At 38.3% G+C, this 17,814-nt stretch overlaps 1 protein-coding gene across 1 annotated transcript in view; it reads left to right on the plus strand.

The window, feature by feature from the left end:
* Positions 1–349: 349 nt before the first annotated feature.
* Positions 350–17,814, plus strand: part of LOC145679637 (uncharacterized) — a 327,953-nt gene continuing 310,488 nt past the window's right edge. The window contains exons 1-2 of the mRNA XM_081750212.1: positions 350–502; positions 2,327–2,378. Coding sequence (XP_081606338.1) covers positions 350–502; positions 2,327–2,378 — 205 coding nt within the window. The remainder of the gene's footprint in view (positions 503–2,326; positions 2,379–17,814) is intronic.

Consider the following 17,814-nt stretch of genomic DNA (forward strand, 5'->3'; position numbering starts at 1 on the left):
ATAATGTCAACTTCTGTACCCTGTGAAAGACTCTTTTCTAAGGGAGGACAAATAATAACAGAAAGAAGAAGCCGATTAAGTTCAAATAAAGTTAGGCAGATCCTTTTTCTAAATTCAAATTTGTAAAAACATTATAGTTTCCGCTTGATTTGTACATGTGTAATTTACTTGAAACAATTGCCCCCTTTGTATATATGTATATATATTAGAAGAAGATTTAAACTTACTGTTTATTTTTATGTAAAAGTGACAAGACAATACTGGTCATTACGCCCTATTATTTTATTCGTAAAGTATGTTTTCAAAAATGTGAATGAAATAAAAGGTGTTAAAAACAGAACAATGCGGAATGTTTCATTCATCGGGAATGATGCAACAGTGTAGTGATATTTCACGCCACCCGCCACCCCTGGAGCCGCAACCCCTCCATGAGCTGCCGGACGGAGTTTGCAAGAGGACACCGGGACCGGACAAAGGTTTTCCGGAGGAAAACACACAGGAAGTGAGTACCATTTGCTATGCTTTCTTCTGGTTTATACGCATGCGCGAAAATTTCTGTTGCTCTCATTCCATTCTATTGCTTGTGAAAACTCGATCTTTTCATTCTTTACCGAGCGCGACACTTTCAACTCCGAACGATTCAGCCAAATCAATCAGTTCCTTTTAGAGATTCATTCATTTCGTTCACCTAAAAGATTCGATCTTTTGGATCGAATCATTCACGAACGACTCATCACTAGAGATGGGTTTCAGTATAGCTTACCCATAAAGAGGGGGATTGTTACTCTCGTATATAGTGAAGAAAAACGTGGAATTCACTGCCAAAGTCGAGCTGAAAACAGCAGCACCGCCGACAGTTGTTGACGCTCGAGTGAGATCTACAAAGGCTTTTGGCTTCGTTGGCACTCGAGAACCAAAACCTAACCCAACTGGTAGCGCGGGTGGGAACACGGAATCTGCTGTTTGCTGCTTCTCTCTGGATGTCTTCTGCTAGCCTCAACTCACTCACGCGGCGCGCGGAGGGTGACGGGCAACAAGGAAAAAAAAAAGAAACAAATGCCTATCGCTTTCCGTCACCATAAAGAAAACATTAGATGGTTCACTATAATGGGTACAGATTACACAACTCAACAACTCACCAAACTTACAAATGACTGCATCAGGACAGAAAGACGTTACATTTTTTCTTCACCTACCGGTTATTGTTTCTTTTTATAACTTAAAAAAATAGAACTTTCACAACACAACACAAGAGCGTTCTAGTTACTAGAAATGGAAACTTTTCGTCTGCGTAAAACATTCAGTGTTTTGTAAATCAATATACCTTGAGTTCGATTCTGCACAAAATATTCACTGCCTTGTCAATCAACTTATCTTGAGTTCGAATCTCTGTAGGGCTCTATTTGAAGCAAGCTTGCAGATTTATGTATTTAATATAATCATAACGATATAATTCCGTACAGGGACACCGGCAGGATTCTTTCCAAGGGAGGGGGGGGGGCAAAATATTAACACAAGCGCAGTCGGGAGTAAACACACATGATTCATGACGTAAGACAACAGTTATTTACGCATTTTATTAAGTACAGTATAGAACTAACTAACTCTTTATGGTCTATGGAACCCGGAGGTTCAATGCCGCGTTCACAAAAGCTCTCCACTGACTTCCATCCTTAGCCAACAAGTACAGTATATATGTTATATTGTTCAATATAAATATATTAAAATTATACTTTGAAAGTAATCAAATTTGTTTTGACATATATTTCGAAGTACGAAGCACCTTCAATAATACAGGGGGCAATTGCCAACTCCTCTGCTCCTCTTCCTGCTAGCGGCCAGATTTCACATTCATGTAACAAGAGTATTTTTTCAAGATTTTTTTCGTCTCTTTACGTCTTTATGCAACACAACATCGAAGTTAGAATTCGGGAGGGAGATGCGAGTTCGATTTCCGGCGGGAGCTTATGTGATTCGGATTCCACGTTAAGCTGTAGGTCGACGCCTCAGATAGTCACGTTGCTGAAAGGGGCTCTAAGCTTCAATCGATGGTAGTGAAGAACAGGACTTCGAGAGCTGTGTGTGTCTAGTGCAAGAGGTCCGTGGTTCGACATCCGAAGTTCCCTCATGCCTGATACAGTTGGATATGTGCCTTCAACACAGGATTCCGGGTGGTAACTCATGTGATTCGGATCCCACGTGAAAATTGCTCACTAAACTACAAAAATGTGGTAGAAGAATACCACAAATGTACAAAGTGATCCAAGTAGAATCTGTAAAATGCTATTGAATGTACTAATAACTTATTTCAAACCTATTCTTATAGACAGAAATTGAGTGTGCCGTTTATAATACCAAAAATGTAGCAAGTGAGCCAGGTAGTATCCACAAAATGCTATTGAATATACTAATAACTGACTTCAAACTTATTCTTACAGACAGAAATTCGGTGTTTAAATACCAAAAATGTAGCAAGTGATCCAGATAGGATATATAAAATGCTATTGAATATACTAATAACTGACTTCAAACCTATTCTTATAGACAGAAATTGGAAATATGAAATGAAATCTTTAAGTTTTACGTCCTACGGTTATGCCGGTTAGGCTAAAGGAGACGGTGATAATGAGAGATGAGTGAAATGGTGGAATGAAGAAAGTGGGAGGAAACGGGAGAACAACGAGAAACCCACGAGCACGGTGTTTGTCCACCACAAACTCCACACGGCGCGAGTTAGAATCGAACCAGGGACCCCAAGCACCAGAGGTGAACGCTCTACACTGACCCACCGCGCCAGACAGAAAATGGGTATGCAGTTTATAGCTAAGAATGTAGCAAGTGAGCCAGGTAGTATTTATAAAATGCTATTGAGTACACTAATAACATATTTCAGACATATCCTTATAAACAAAAGTTGGGTGTACGATTCATGGCGATATAATTGTTGAGCTCCCAACTTTATACACTACACCAGTGGTTCTCAACCCTTGTGTCGCGACACGCTGATGTGCAACGCAGTCCCATAGAGTGTGTCTAGAAATTTTAGAATGTAGCTAAATATTATAAAACAGTAATTAAATCACATCAATTTTGAGATATATTCTACCATCAACGCCTCCAGTGGCACCAACAACGCCCAGCACTACATACAGGCGCTGCATCGTAGAAAAATAATTATTCTTACACTACTACAGTATAATGCATAATACAGTATTATTATTATTAATAATATATCCAATAGGTATGTCGCGATGTCGTGAGTAATCAGTAACGTGTGCCGTCAATCAAAAAAGGTTGAGAACCACTGCACTATACGAAAGTGTTGAAAGTTATTATTAGTTCATGTAGAAATAATATAATTTTCCATATGCTACTTGAATAACATTATTATTATTATTATTATTATTATTATTATTATTATTATTATTATTATTATTATTATTATTATTATTATTATTATTATTCCTTGATTCCTTTTGACTTATTCACTGAAATCCAAAAAAAGTTAGTCCGGGGTGCGAGACCCGGTGGGAATACTCGGTCAACGGAAAAGTGAAAATGTCTTCAGACCACCCATCCTGAGTAAGTTTTACCTGGATTTTACTCTTTCGCATCAGATATAAGCTGCAGGCCCGTATCCAGGGAGGTCTAGGGGGAACGGCCCCCCTAAATTTTTGCTGGCCCCCTAAAATTTTGACGGTGAGCTTGCAAATGAACTATAATATGTTGATGAATTATAATATGGTTGGATGGCCCCCCTTCCCTAACTCAGCCGGACCCCTCCTACATTTTTGGGCTAGCTACGAGCCTGAAACGCTGGGATAAAGGTCCCAAGAACCTTCCTTCCTCCCTCATCTCCCAGGATAATATGATCGCCGAGGAAGGTCATCCCTAATGCATCGACATACATGCCGAAAGATTATTAACTATAATGCCTAGTCCTAAACAACCTAAATAATGAAGACGGGAGGAAGTAAAGAGTTTACAGATGATAAAGCGCTTGTTGCGGAAGCTGAAGAGAAAATCAATACGAGGTTGGAAAACTTGAAGAAGGGCCGTGAAAAATATAAGATGAAAATAAATGTTACAAAAAAGAAAGTCATGGTGATTGGGACGAAGCGGTCAGTGTCAACTGTATAAGTAGGACGGAGAAAAATAGATTAGGAGAATAGTTTTCGATACCCAAGTAGTATCACTAGTGATGATATAAAGCGTGAACATGAAATAAAAGCAAGGATAGAAAGGCGAAAGAAGCCTTTAGGAGGAAGAAAAGTCTATTTTGTGAGTTCTTCAATAAAGAGTTGAGAAAAAAGTCTTATAAAGTGCTTCGTGTAAAGTAATGTACTCTATGGCTCAGAAACATGGACATTACACAAAAATAATGAAAAAACGACAGGAAACTTTTGAAATGTGAGTGTGGAGAAGAAAGGAGAGAATTAACTGGGTCGAGCGGAAAACGAATGGGAAGGCGTTAGTAATGGTAGGTAAGAAAAAAACAATTGTAGATGTTATTAAGAAGAGGAAGAGAAAGTGGTTGGCACATTGGCTAAGAAGAAACTGTATCTTGTGGGATGTAGACCTACTAGAGAGCACGGTAGCAGGAAAAAGGAGGAAAGAGAAAGGATGGTACAATTAATGGACTACATTAAAATAGAGGAATCCTTCAAAACAGTGGAGGTGAGCTTAATAAAAGCCTTCAGCTATAGGTCCACATATTATATAACTTTGGTGTTGAAAGGCACGTTAAAATCAAAATCAAATCATCAACCGGGTTCGATTCCTGATTGGTGAACATAGAATGCACTGCAGTGATTGAAATTCCACTTTAAAATGTAGATATTGCAACAACGCCTTGTTGGCGAGAAACAACTTAAATACTAATAAATCAGCGAAGATTAACAAAAACTTTTTTTAAAAAATTAAATGAAATCTTTGAGTTTTACGTCCCACGGTTATGCCGGTTAGACTAAAGGAGACGGTGGTGATGAGAGATGAATGAAATGGTGGAATGAAGAAAGTGGGAGGAAACGGGAGAACCCCGAGAATACCCACGAGCACGGTGTTTGTCCACCACAAAGTCCACACGGCGCGTGCTGGGATCGAACCATGGACCCCAAGCACCGGAGGTGAACGTTCTACCACTGAGCCCCCGTGCCCCCCTAACAAAAATTTTAGTAGGCCTTGACTCTTTATCTATAAAATACTGTTAAGTCGAGTTTTGAAAATAAATGGGGATGCTCTAGTTCACAGTGTGCAAGGAGGGGTTCGGGTGTTTTCCCCAAAACTCTAATGTAAGTGGCAGTTTTAATACTTTTGAATGAAAATTGAGCCCCCCCCCCCTTTATCCCAGTGGAAAATACTCTTGAATGAGATTATAACTTCCTATCATACAACTCGTGACATTTTTCTGAACGATTACAGATTTTAAAAGGAAATGAAGGTAGTTAAATAGAACAAAATTTAAATGCATGCTTTTGTATAATGATAATGTATACAAGGCAGGAAATTGAAATGAAAAGTCTGTCTTTGATTTAAAAATTACCATAGTCACGGTTCTCTTCGCTCTATGGGGGAAAAAATCGGGCTATAATTTCGTTTCAGAAATATGGCGAAAGATTAGTAATTACTTCTTATTTTTCTGTTCTCTCTCTTTGTTTATCTTCTCTTTTGTGAGTTTCGGGTCGCCGTGGCTCAGTGGTAGAGCGTTCACCTCTGATGCGTGGGGTCTCTGGTTCGATTCCAGCTCGCACCAAGTGGACTGTGGTGGACAAAAACCATGTTCGTGAGTTTTCTCGTGGTTCTCCCGTTTCCTCTCACTTTATTCATGGAACGGAAAACTGAAATATTTTATTTTATTTTATTTAGTATTTGCTGCGCAGCCACATAAAAATTCCGTGAGGGGGGAGAGGTTCTCAAACACCGGAACACTCTGGAATCAACGGCCCTGCACTGAGAAAAAAATGTAGATGGTGTACTTAAAAAGATAGGTTACGTGCGTAATTCCTGTAGTTTTTGGACTTAACGTACATCAGACGTATAACTGAAAACGCGTGTTTTATAATACTTTCTGTATAAATGTTCAATCTATACGTACATTTTGTATGAATTAATGTAGGCGGTCAGGATCTCACATACAAATGAACGTATATAACATATAGCTGACGAAGTTAACATAAGTATATGCATGTGATACACGGAAAACTGTTAGATGTCAGACATCCTGCAACGGCATGATGTAACATCTAAGGGCAGTGCGTATGTAGCATACGGATAACGTATGCTTCATACTGATTTCTATAGTAAGCAAGAGGATACCGTATATTTGTACAGCGGGGGACACTTCTAAATGGTACACCTTAGCCGTAAATCCCCATATGGCTGTACCATTTAGAAGTGTCCCCGCTGTACAATATACCGCTGTCCGGAGAATGGAATTTTCTCTGTGTGTTTTCCAATTATTTTCTTATAGCAAAGAAACACGGAAACGTAGTTTCTGATGTTGTAATCGGGAAATCAAATTTCTTTATAATACGTAAGAAGGTCTTGAAAATAAATATTAATTCATTTGTAAGCATTGTGTAAATATTGAAGTGACCTTACTTCCAAAACTCAAAACTCTCAAAATTATTTGTTGTTTTAGAGCTATTAAATGTTTTCAGCTTAACATCCCACGATTATGCCCTGTAGGTGAAGAGAGGCGGATTATTAAGGCAAATGAATGATGATGGAAGAATTGATGGAATGAGAGTGTAGGAGGAAACATGAGTGGGCCAAGAAAACCCACGGACATGGTGTTGTCCATCACTAACTTACTTGACCGGGCGAACCAGGGACTCTATACACCAGAGGTAAGCGCTCTACCACTGAGTCACAGTGCCCCCAGAGTATCAAAATAATAATAATAATAATAATAATAATAATAATAATAATAATAATAATAATAATAATAATAATAAAAGAAAATTGTGTAGATATAAATATTTGTTTAATTTTTGAGCATTCAATTTGTATTATCTAAATGGATAGTAGTGGTTCGGATCTTCCATTAAAATGTAGTTCGCGTATCATATAGCCCCGGTGTTGAAAAAGTGACCAACTTCAGTCTGTTCATTGATCGACATACAATATTATTGTTTTAAAAATACCCAGCTCTATTTGTGGGCTATATTGTAAGATCTATTTTCTCTCGCATAGACCAATCGTGAACGCGCTTGCCTTTAATGATCATGTCTTCAATTTGGATTTCCGAATAGGATACATTGTAATGTACGCTGAACCTAAGAACACGAGGCAATTGGTTGGTTGCTTGTTATGTATTTACGTTCTTTGTCATCAGAAACGCTATTATAGGACAAGGTGTACTGTTTAAATTGAAATCTAAAATATTGTATTCGCATTAGGGCCCTCGTGAACGCACTCTAGCGACTAGATTAGGAAAAAAGTTATGAGGCAATGCAAAATTTACTTGGGAACAAACGAACTCCGATTCAGAAGCCAGTAACATCACTAGACCCATGAACTGAAAACACATCACCAATAACCTGCATAGTTTACCATTGGTTGCTCTTTCTGGGTTGCAGTTTAATTTTATGTACGAGATCTCATATACAGTCTCTAAAGTCCCTGACATGGGATATCACTGTTATTATCAGAGTTACGACAAAATGTAAGAGGGGAAACCGTCTCCAAATATGATGTTTTTAGTCTAAAGTAAAGGAATTTTTTAAATAAAACGAGCCGTTTGGGCTGTACACTCTTTATGCGTCCAATGTTAAATGAAAATGCAACGTTGCCATTTAAAGGTATGTGGATAAATTTTGTAAAAGTACGGTAAATGGAGACATGTTTGAAATGGGAACTGGTCATCGATACGTTAGCGTAAAAGACAGTAACTTTATTCGTTTTATGTTATGGGTCCAAGAACATGGCAACGTTGTATTTTCTTTTAACATTGGACGCATAAAGAGTGTACAGCCCAAACGGCTCGTTTTATTTAAAAAAAAATCCTTTACTTTAGACTAAAAACATCATATTTGGAGACGGTTTCCCCTCTTACATTTCAGAAGCGGATCCACGGGAGAGGGTGATCGGGGCGATTTCCCCTCCCCCCCGACAGAACAGGAAACTTTCTTATTTTATACGTATATAAATAAAACCCATCCCAGATTTTGGATCTCTTAAAAGTAGCTCTAAGTAGCAGTATTACAACCTACCGCCCCTCCAGAAATTCATCCTTGATCCGTCCCTGTTACATTTTGTTGTAACTCTGATAATAACAGAGTTCCCCTATGTCAGAGGACTTTTGAGATACCCTGTATATATATGCCAGATCTTTCTTTGTCATATATACGTATATTACCGTTTGACGTTCAGGATCAATAGCCAAGTCGATACGATACGTCAAGTTTCTTATTCAACCGTGTAGCCAGCACAATTGTTCCAAGGTGGGGGGAGGGGTGTGTGACTCTTTCAGAGGGCTGAGGATTCTACATACTATAGTGCGTCCAGTAAAAGAACGTCTCTGAGAGCTCGCAGTAACATTGCCACTACCCGCGTGTCAATGTTTTTTTCGGCGCAACTGTAGTGACAATTTAATTAATGGTATAAGACAGAGTGATCGTGGTTGGTAACACTGGTATCAAAGTAGGGGCTGCAATGTCCCACCGCATGTGGTAAGAAACGTCAGAGACCATCTCTTGTTGGACGTGCTATAAAAGCAAACTAAATGTCTTATTTTCAAAATATTAAATCATTAATAAGAATACCTACCATACATATATAAAGTACTTAATATTACAGATACCGTACGTTATTATTATTATTATTATTATTATTATTATTATTATTATTATTATTATTATTATTATTATTATTTTTCCAGTATGGTATCTCGTTGAAACGTGTTTTGATAGTGAAGTTAAGAAATACACTAATAAACTAGTCAAAAAGAATCAAAATCTTTATGGAATTTTATTTGGTTTACTTCTCATTTATATAAGTGCAAATGTTATTTTAAAAAAAACTATAAGCAGGTCAAAGAAAAGTTAGTTTTGTTTCACAGAATGAAACTACGGTAGACTCCCAAACTACGCGAATTCAACACTCGAACTTGAAGTAGTAGTTCTATAACTACTGGCTGGTTGTATTGGATTTAAGTTTAACTTCCCGTTCAGCAGTGAGGCTATATGAGAAGTGGATCCGAACCACACGAGTTCCTGCCGGAAATGTAGAACCATTTAATATTATTCAGTTGAGCTAATTTTTCTGATACGTTACTTTACTCTGATATGGAACGATTTTAGGCTGTGATAAGACTTTAAAAAAACTGAGAAATCGAAAAACAGGATCCATATAAACCACTTAGCGTAACAGCCCTTGTGGGAATGAGCCACTCGAACGCCATCAGTTAGCGATTGGCTGAACTACGTCAAGCATAGCAACTAGCACGTAGCACGCTGGGTCGCCCTGTCTCTAATAGGTGCATCAGACGAAAATTGGGAAGCACCGGCTGGGAATCGAACCCAGGAACACGCGAACGGGAGTCCAATATATATATTTTAGCTTATATGAGAAGAAAGCTAGGAACACTTAAAGGAGGAAAAAGCTAAAAGTTGATAGTTTTCACTATAGAGTTATCAAATACATCATAATATTGGTGAATTTTATAGATATGAAAATTAATTTACTTGTGTTCTAATGGTATATAAAAAAAGTAAACCTAAGAGGGGTCTATCCGAACAGGGGGAACAAATATAGTTTTTAAACAAAGAAATAACAAATCAAATAGCAATTGCACCTCCCTGACCCTTCTAAATGATGCCCCTGGGCAGGAGATATTTGGCGGTTCCCAGCCCCCATTTGACTGTGCTTCTGCACTTATCTCTTTATAATACATAAATGCATCTAGATAATATTTTAAAATTATTGGTATTAAAGAGAGAAACAAAAATTGAAGTCAATGTTCCGGGGACTCAAAACTCATTCTACTTTTCTTTATGTGCGTATACATGAAATCCCTTCTCAAGAAAATCTTAGTTTTACGGTGTACCTGAGTCTGATACATTTTGCGACTACATCCAAGCTAATCTCAAAATGGATGTTCTGATCTTTCCTGACTGAATAGAGTGACCATAAGACAGCTAACTGTGAGAAACAAAAACAAACAAAAAAAATCTTATTTTCGAATAAATGATTTCATACTAAAGCAGTACTAGAAAATGAACATATGAAACGGTTTCATTTTAGTTAGCGTCCATTTGAGCAGTGAGGCTATATGAGAATTAAATCTACAGCTTAACGTGGATCCGAACATCATGAGCTCCCGCCGGGAATCGAACTCAGGAATGTGAAACAAAACAGTGTTTATTGCGTACTTGAAAATATAATAAAGCAGTGGCACATAATGAATATATGATTATTGGTTATTACAATCAAACTTAATTATAGTGTTTTATAGAAACAAAAAACAATGTGTGCCAAAAAAAGGGTAATCCCTATTAATTGGGATGTATGGTCACTGAATAACTAACAAGAGACATCACCCAAGTGTCCGTCTCCGATTTCAATGATTTTTTCTGATAGAGGGCATGTATAAGTTATTTGTGATGACAGAAATTTTTGCCATGGTGCATGTTTTCTATTTTTTTATAATTTTTAAGAGTTGTGATGTGGTTATTAGAGATTACTGCAGAAGTCCCTGACTACCCTTTGTAAACGGAGCGTTAATGAAAGAACAACCATGTAGATACATATAAGGCCTAGGGGGAAGTTGTATGGTAGGTGTGCCATCTTGAAATCCGTCATTTTGAATTAAGGTCAAGCTCTTCAAACGGGGGCGCGGTGGCTCAGTGGTAGAGCGTTCACCTCCGGTGCTTGGGGTTCCTGGTTCGATCCCAGCTCGCGCCGTGTGGACTTTGTGGTGGACAAACATCGTGCTCGTGGGTTTTCTCGGGGTTCTCCCGTTTCCTCCCACTTTCTTCATTCCACCATTTCACTCATCTCTCATCACCACCGTCTCCTTTAGCTTAACAGGCATAATCGTGGGACGTAAAACTTAAAGATTTCATTTCATTTTCTTCAAACGGGAATGGGGGTAATATGATACATAATTTCGGGCTAGAATTTAATCAGGAAAACAATGGGAAAGTTAGTTTTAAGATACACTCATTTGGAGAAAAGTTACAGGCATATTAGTTGTTTATAGTTAATAACTGTTTATACTTTACAAGGTCATTGCTACCATACGACTTCCCCCTAGGCCTTATATGAGGCGTATAGTTTCTAAATCCGCCATCTCCTTCATAAAAGGTTTCGAGAAAAACTGATAACTCAGAGATTATGTGAGATAAAATTTTCTTTTTATAAATACTTTCCTGCTTTCTGGACATTCATTATAACTACCAAATGACAAAAATCTCTCTCATCCCATTTCTCGGTTATTGCAGAAAGCAGTTTGGAGATGGCGGATTTTGAAAACAACTTTTGGAGATGGAGGACTTTGAAACAGACGTACTTAAGTTTCTTGGGGTTTATTTGCTTCCAAATCATTACTATTATAATTTCTGATAACTATTTCAGAACAGAACAGTAGATGGAGATAAACTGAATCTAAACAACGATATTAACTTGTTGGGTGACATTATAATGTGCACAAACAAGGAAAAAAAAATGAAGCTATAATCATAGTACGTTTGCTACATTTACGGGTCAAGTTCCGAAGTTCCCAGCCCGTTTAGAAATATCGTCTCCTAACATAACATAAGCTTACTTAACCTCACCTCACTAACCTAATCTAACCCATTGGGACCTAACCTAACCTAACATAGCCTGACATAACAGGATGGGAACTTCGGAATAAATGCCACCTTTACCAACAAGAAAAGGATTGAAAGTGATCTTTACACTGTTTTCATTTATAGTTCTCATCAGAATCATGTTCGAAACACTGGCATTCAGCCTAATCCTCATCTACACTTTCTTCTGTTGAAGCAGTCAGTCTCTTTCCAGCATCAACATAAATGGCTAAGTTTGAATTAGCACGCCAATTCTCCCCGAAGTGTTTCGTTAGGAGCTGAACAACATCTTGCAACTTTTTTTTATTAACGTCGATCTTCAATTCATAGCATAGAATAGAATAGAACCGAGATGATGGGGTTTACAAACACACTGCTGAGTGTAGATGGCGGCTTTTGAAGAATACCCTGAACTTTAAAGCAGTAATTGAGGGTGGAGGTGGCGACATTTCAAACAACTCTTTTCACCATCATGTAGGGCATGGAAAGGAATACCAGTAAATCTACTTACCTCATTTTTTTTGAAAATTGGAGATGGCGGATTTAGAAACTATACGCCTCATATGTACCGACATGGTTGTTCTTTCATTAACACTCCGTTTGCAAAGGGTAGTAAGGAACTTTTGCAGTAATCTCTAATAACCACATCACAACTATAACCACCAAAATTATAAAAGAAAGAAATAAAAAACATGCACCATGGTAAAAATTTCTGTCATCACAAATAATGCATACATGGCCTCTAACAAAAAAAAAAAAAATCATTAAAATCGGAGCCGGACACTTAGGTGATGTCCCTTGTAAGTAACTACCGTACGGGTTTTTGTTTTTATAAGCTTCATCCCGTCCAAGTACCATTCTCGATAAGAGTACTTAACACGGACACTAGAGTGTTTCAAATTCTACTTCACGTTGAAGGTCCCTATTATATAACCTCAGTGCTTAAAAAAAGGAAAAAACATAGAAAAGAAAAATGTAAAAGAAAGAAGAGAAAAAGGAAAAAAAAGAAAATACATTAATTAAAGACATGGGTTCAGTCCAGCAGTCAGACATGGGTCCATTATTTCAGTTTTTACTTCCAGGGAAGGGGTGCAAAATTCTCCGCCGACATGAGAGATTCACTTTTTTAAAATTAATTTTTTGTGTGCAACATATTACAAAATATCTCCTTTATTGTAAAATTTGTCAATCATATCAGAATTTAATGACTGTCTTGAAATCACTTGCCTCAAAGCCGCAATGGGAGGGTATATAGTCAACTTTTCCCTGTCAATTCTCGGACCTGCTTCCATGTCCATTTTTGCTTAAACTTCGGCTCAAATAACATCAGGACTGTCACCAATCATCTTGGAAATACCGAAAACCATGGATTCGACACTGATATGGGTCATTTTAGACCTATCTCCGATGACGATGGGACTAAAGTTAAGACTTCAATGGCGTTGGGAATGTCACTAAGATCTCAGCGATCCCGAAACTATGATTTTGACACTAATATTCGTCGTCCCTGGAATTTATTATCTTCTTTTAAACATACATTATGACCCCTGCCAATCCCCCAGCCGATACTACTACTACTACTACTACTACTACTACTACTACTAATAATAATAATAATAATAATAATAATAATAATAATAATAATAATAATAATAATAATAATAATAATAATAATGGGTAAAGTATTATGTGAAAGAAATTAGGGAAAGGCAACGCCTTTGATGTGAATGATAAAAATACATAATTAAGAGTAATACCTTCGGCGTTGTCCTGTCAATGAGTAAAATAAATAATTAATAACCAATCCCCTATTAATTCCTCGGTTTAACATGTTCCTTCATGGTTATAGACTTAAATGTCACAGGGATTGTCACCAAAGAGGTTAGCGATCCCGAAAACCTTGGATTCGAGACTAATATGGTCATTTTTTTAAGTATTAATTTCATTTTCCACCCCTCCAAGACCCTAGGGCCTAAACTTGGACATGAACAGCGTTGGAGGTATCACTATTCATCTCAACGAACCCGAAAAGTATGGCTTTGACACTAATATTCGTCGAGAGTTCCTTCATGGCAATATGGCTAACGTGTGCTTCTTTTACATGGAAGAACTGGGTTCGTTTTCTGGCGGCAGCTTTGGATCCTCCGTTAAACTGTATGTCTAAGTCTTATATAGCTTTGCTATTGTAAGGGACACTAAACTCGTGAAGTTTTTTCTTTAAAAACTTTTTTTTTAAAAAACACAGTTCTTTTTTTCTATTTACAACTCCAGTTTCCATACATTGTGAGAATTGAATCAAATTGCGTCGGATGTATTTCTGAGGAGGAATCGTCTGCCGTATTGCTTGTAAGCGAATCTACAAAAAATCGACACAGTCTGTCTGAGGACTGTGATGAACGAGATACTATCCATATCTCACATGCTTAGTGGGCGTTACATCAGGCAATCGTGCAGACCAAGAATGCTGCGATGCCCGCAGTACCTGGAACAAAGCTTGCACATTCCGGGATATGATACACGTGGCTCCGCATGTCGTTCTAGCTGTGAGGTTTCCCTCAATTTGCATAGCAGAGAAAATTGTATGTTATGCCCAATGGCGCTATACATCATCACACCTACCGTTCAGCCGCCTGGTCGCGCGACAATGATAGCTTCAAACTGCAACTACTACGGTATCGTCTAACGGTTTCTCAGCCTGTAGTACACGTGACAATAGTGGTTCACGAGCCGTGCTGGGTGGTACGCCACTGAAAAAGGTTTAGAACCTACATCCACTGTAGTCATTCTAAGACATGTTGAAACGGGACTTGTCCGCTAACTGTGGCTTAACGAACGGTGTTCAGTGCCCATTTTAACCAGGGACGTCATTTGGGGGGGGGGGCGGGGAGGGTCATTTGCCCCCTGAGTTTAAGATTTATATAGATTTTATCGATAGAATAGTAGTAAGTCAGTGAAAAACGCGAAATTTTACATATATCAAGGGGTCTTGCCCCCCCCCCCAAGCCAAATCTGAAATGACGCTACTGATTTTAACATGAGTCGTTTGTGGTTTTGGCTCAATAGAAGACAATGCAAGGGCATGCATCCCGTTAAGACGTAACAATGGTCCTTAGCGCCCCTAGCGGCGCCCCCCTCAACCATCGAATAGGCCCCATGCATGACCATCTATAATTTATGCGTGCGCGCAGAAACGGCCATAAACCGAAAATTATCAGTGGGAGGGCACTGACCGTTTTTTCTTTTTATATCGTTTTAGTACGTCTTTTAAAAGTAAACTAGACAGAGTGCATTGTTCATTAAAAATGTACTCATATAAAATTCGGATTTCTACGCAGTGGTAGTGTAAATAAACAGTGATGTATGAACCAGTGTTACCAAAAGGATTTCAAATGAATATATATATAGTATGTTATGATTTTACATAACTATAAAATAAATAATATACCTTGTGAAACCGTTTACAAGCATTTTCTTCTATTTTCAGTATTTTTTAATCAACAAATTTTATACAAAATCAGAAGTGTTTCCTTCTTACTTTTGCTTCTGCAAATTCTTTTTATCAGATCAGAGATGTCCAATTCTTGAGCAAAATTTTCATCCCGAACAAAGTGCCTTTTTGACGCCCGCTTCCAACTTATTCCTGGCCTATGTTACGTTTTATTATAGTGATATTAGAAAATACGTTCGAAAATTTATTTTGGGGTGCTCGTTTGGGCGCCTCTTCACGTTGATGCCCCGAGCAGTTACCCAGTTTACCCGATCTGTTTGTGCTTGGTTCTGTGTAGCCGCAGTACATGGCAATTGTGCTGTGCCTCATAATCATGACAATAATTTTTAACTCGCTTCAACAGATCTTGTAGATCATACACTGAGAAAAATCCGTTCTCCGGACAGCGGTATACTGTACAAATATACGGTATCCTCTTGCTTACTACAGAAATCAGTACGAAGCATACGTTATCCATATGCTACATACACACTGCCCTTAGATGTTTCATCATGACGTTGCAGGATGTCTGACATCTAACAGTTTGACATATATCACATGCATATACTTATGTTACATTCCTCAGCTGTATGTTGTATATCCATTTGTATGTGACATCATGACCGCCTGTATTGTTTCATACGGAAAATACGTATAGATGGAACACTTATACTGAAAGTAATATAAAACACGCGTTTTCAGTTATACGTCTGTTGTACGTTAAGTCCAAAAACTACAGAAATTACGCATGTAACCTACCTTTTTAAGTACGCCACCTACAATTTTTTTCTCAGTGTAGAGTTTGTCATTATTCTTGAAGCCTGTTGTGCAGGGGAATTTTATTTAAAGTTAGTAAGCTTAGTACATGTAATATAGAACTGATAATATCCTAATCACACAGTGCTATAACCTCGACGAGCTTACAGCAATGCCAATGATTTGATACGCAATTGTAATAAACTGCGAGTGAACTGAGCAGGAATTTTTATTCTTACCATGTTCGGAAATGAAGACCGCGAAAACTTGGGGCTCTATTCATATAATTTGCTTCTTTTTTATTAAAAACCCGAGGAACTCCCTAATATAACGAAACGTCCTGCGCCCGTAGGCAATGCCTACCTTGCCTACCCTATTGCTACGCCACTGTTATCACCGATTCTGAAGGAATGTGTTAGGAGACCCGTAACCTCAAAATTTAGTTCGACCCCGTACTTGTGTGAAATTTGTCATTGATTTCTTGTCACATTTCGCAACGAAACACATATTTGAATGAACCTCCAAAATTATAGAGAAATTGGCGCCCTTGGCCGCCATTTCAGTTTTTGGTTGAGTGGCCTCGTAAAATTTCTCATCTCATTTTGTAAATGTTTCTGAGAATCCTTCTACGTAACGAGGGGTTCAAGAAGGAAGTGACGTAATAACATTAAAACCATATTTATTATCGCACTACATGTGTGATGACTTTGGTATGCCTGAACATTGATAAATGCTGTATTTTGTGAACATATAACACTTTATCAATTTGTAGTTTTTATACTATAAATCATATGACACTAAAACAATGTCTATCCCGGTGTGGACACTCGGTCGAAAAAGTGTAAAACGGTTTTCCACACCAGCCACCCTGAATGAGGTTTTCCTGGGTTTCCTTCATTCACACCAGGTAAATGCTGGGGTGGTACCTAACTTACAGGTCCCAGGCCGCTTCCTTCTTTTCCCAATCCTTTCTTCCTTCCCTTTCCCCAGATAGTGTGCTCGCCGACGGATGTCATCCCTTATGTACGAGACGGGTTAACTGGCCTTAGATGCCAAGAGCCCAGCAATCTAAAATCCTAAAACAATGTCTAAGACTTCAGTGAACTAGTGTTACTCACAAGACTCGTGAACTTTTTTGTGTTATCTCGATAATGAGACGAGGATTGTATTGTTTCTTGTCTCGTCTTGAACTTGAAAATGTACTTTCTTTTTTTTTTGTCTAGTCTCATTTCCGAACCAAGACGAGAAACTTCTAGTTTCTTGAACGACATTACTGGAGATCAGGAGTTGATTCCTTGTGGTAGTTCTTTTTGTTGGCATCCGACATCAAATTCTCGAAAGCGCAACACTTGCGGTATCGACATTTGGGGATACGGACAAAATCTCGCGGCCGAAACATCGCCGACCAAAACCTCGCGGGACAAAATCTCGCCGGGCCAAAACCTCGCGTGGCCAAAACCTCGCCGCCCAAAACCTCGCGGGACAAAATCTCGCCAGGCCAAAACCTCGTGTGGCCAAAACCTCGCCACCCAAAACCTCGCGGGACAAAATCTCGCCGGCCCAAAACCCCGCCACCCAAAACATCGCGTGGCCAAAACCTCGCCGCGAATGAAACTTTTCTTTAAAATTTACCCAATGAGTTTCTTAATATGCAATTCCACATTACAAATATAATAATAATAATAATAATAATAATAATAATAAGATACAAAACATCGTGTGCGTAGGCTTTCTCGGGTTATTCCCGTTTCCTCCCACTTTCTTTATTCGATCATTTCC

Source organism: Thermobia domestica, chromosome 2 (assembly GCF_964235325.1).
Source record: "Thermobia domestica chromosome 2, izTheDome1.hap1.1, whole genome shotgun sequence".
In the NCBI taxonomy this organism is placed as follows: Eukaryota; Metazoa; Arthropoda; class Insecta; order Zygentoma; family Lepismatidae; genus Thermobia; species Thermobia domestica.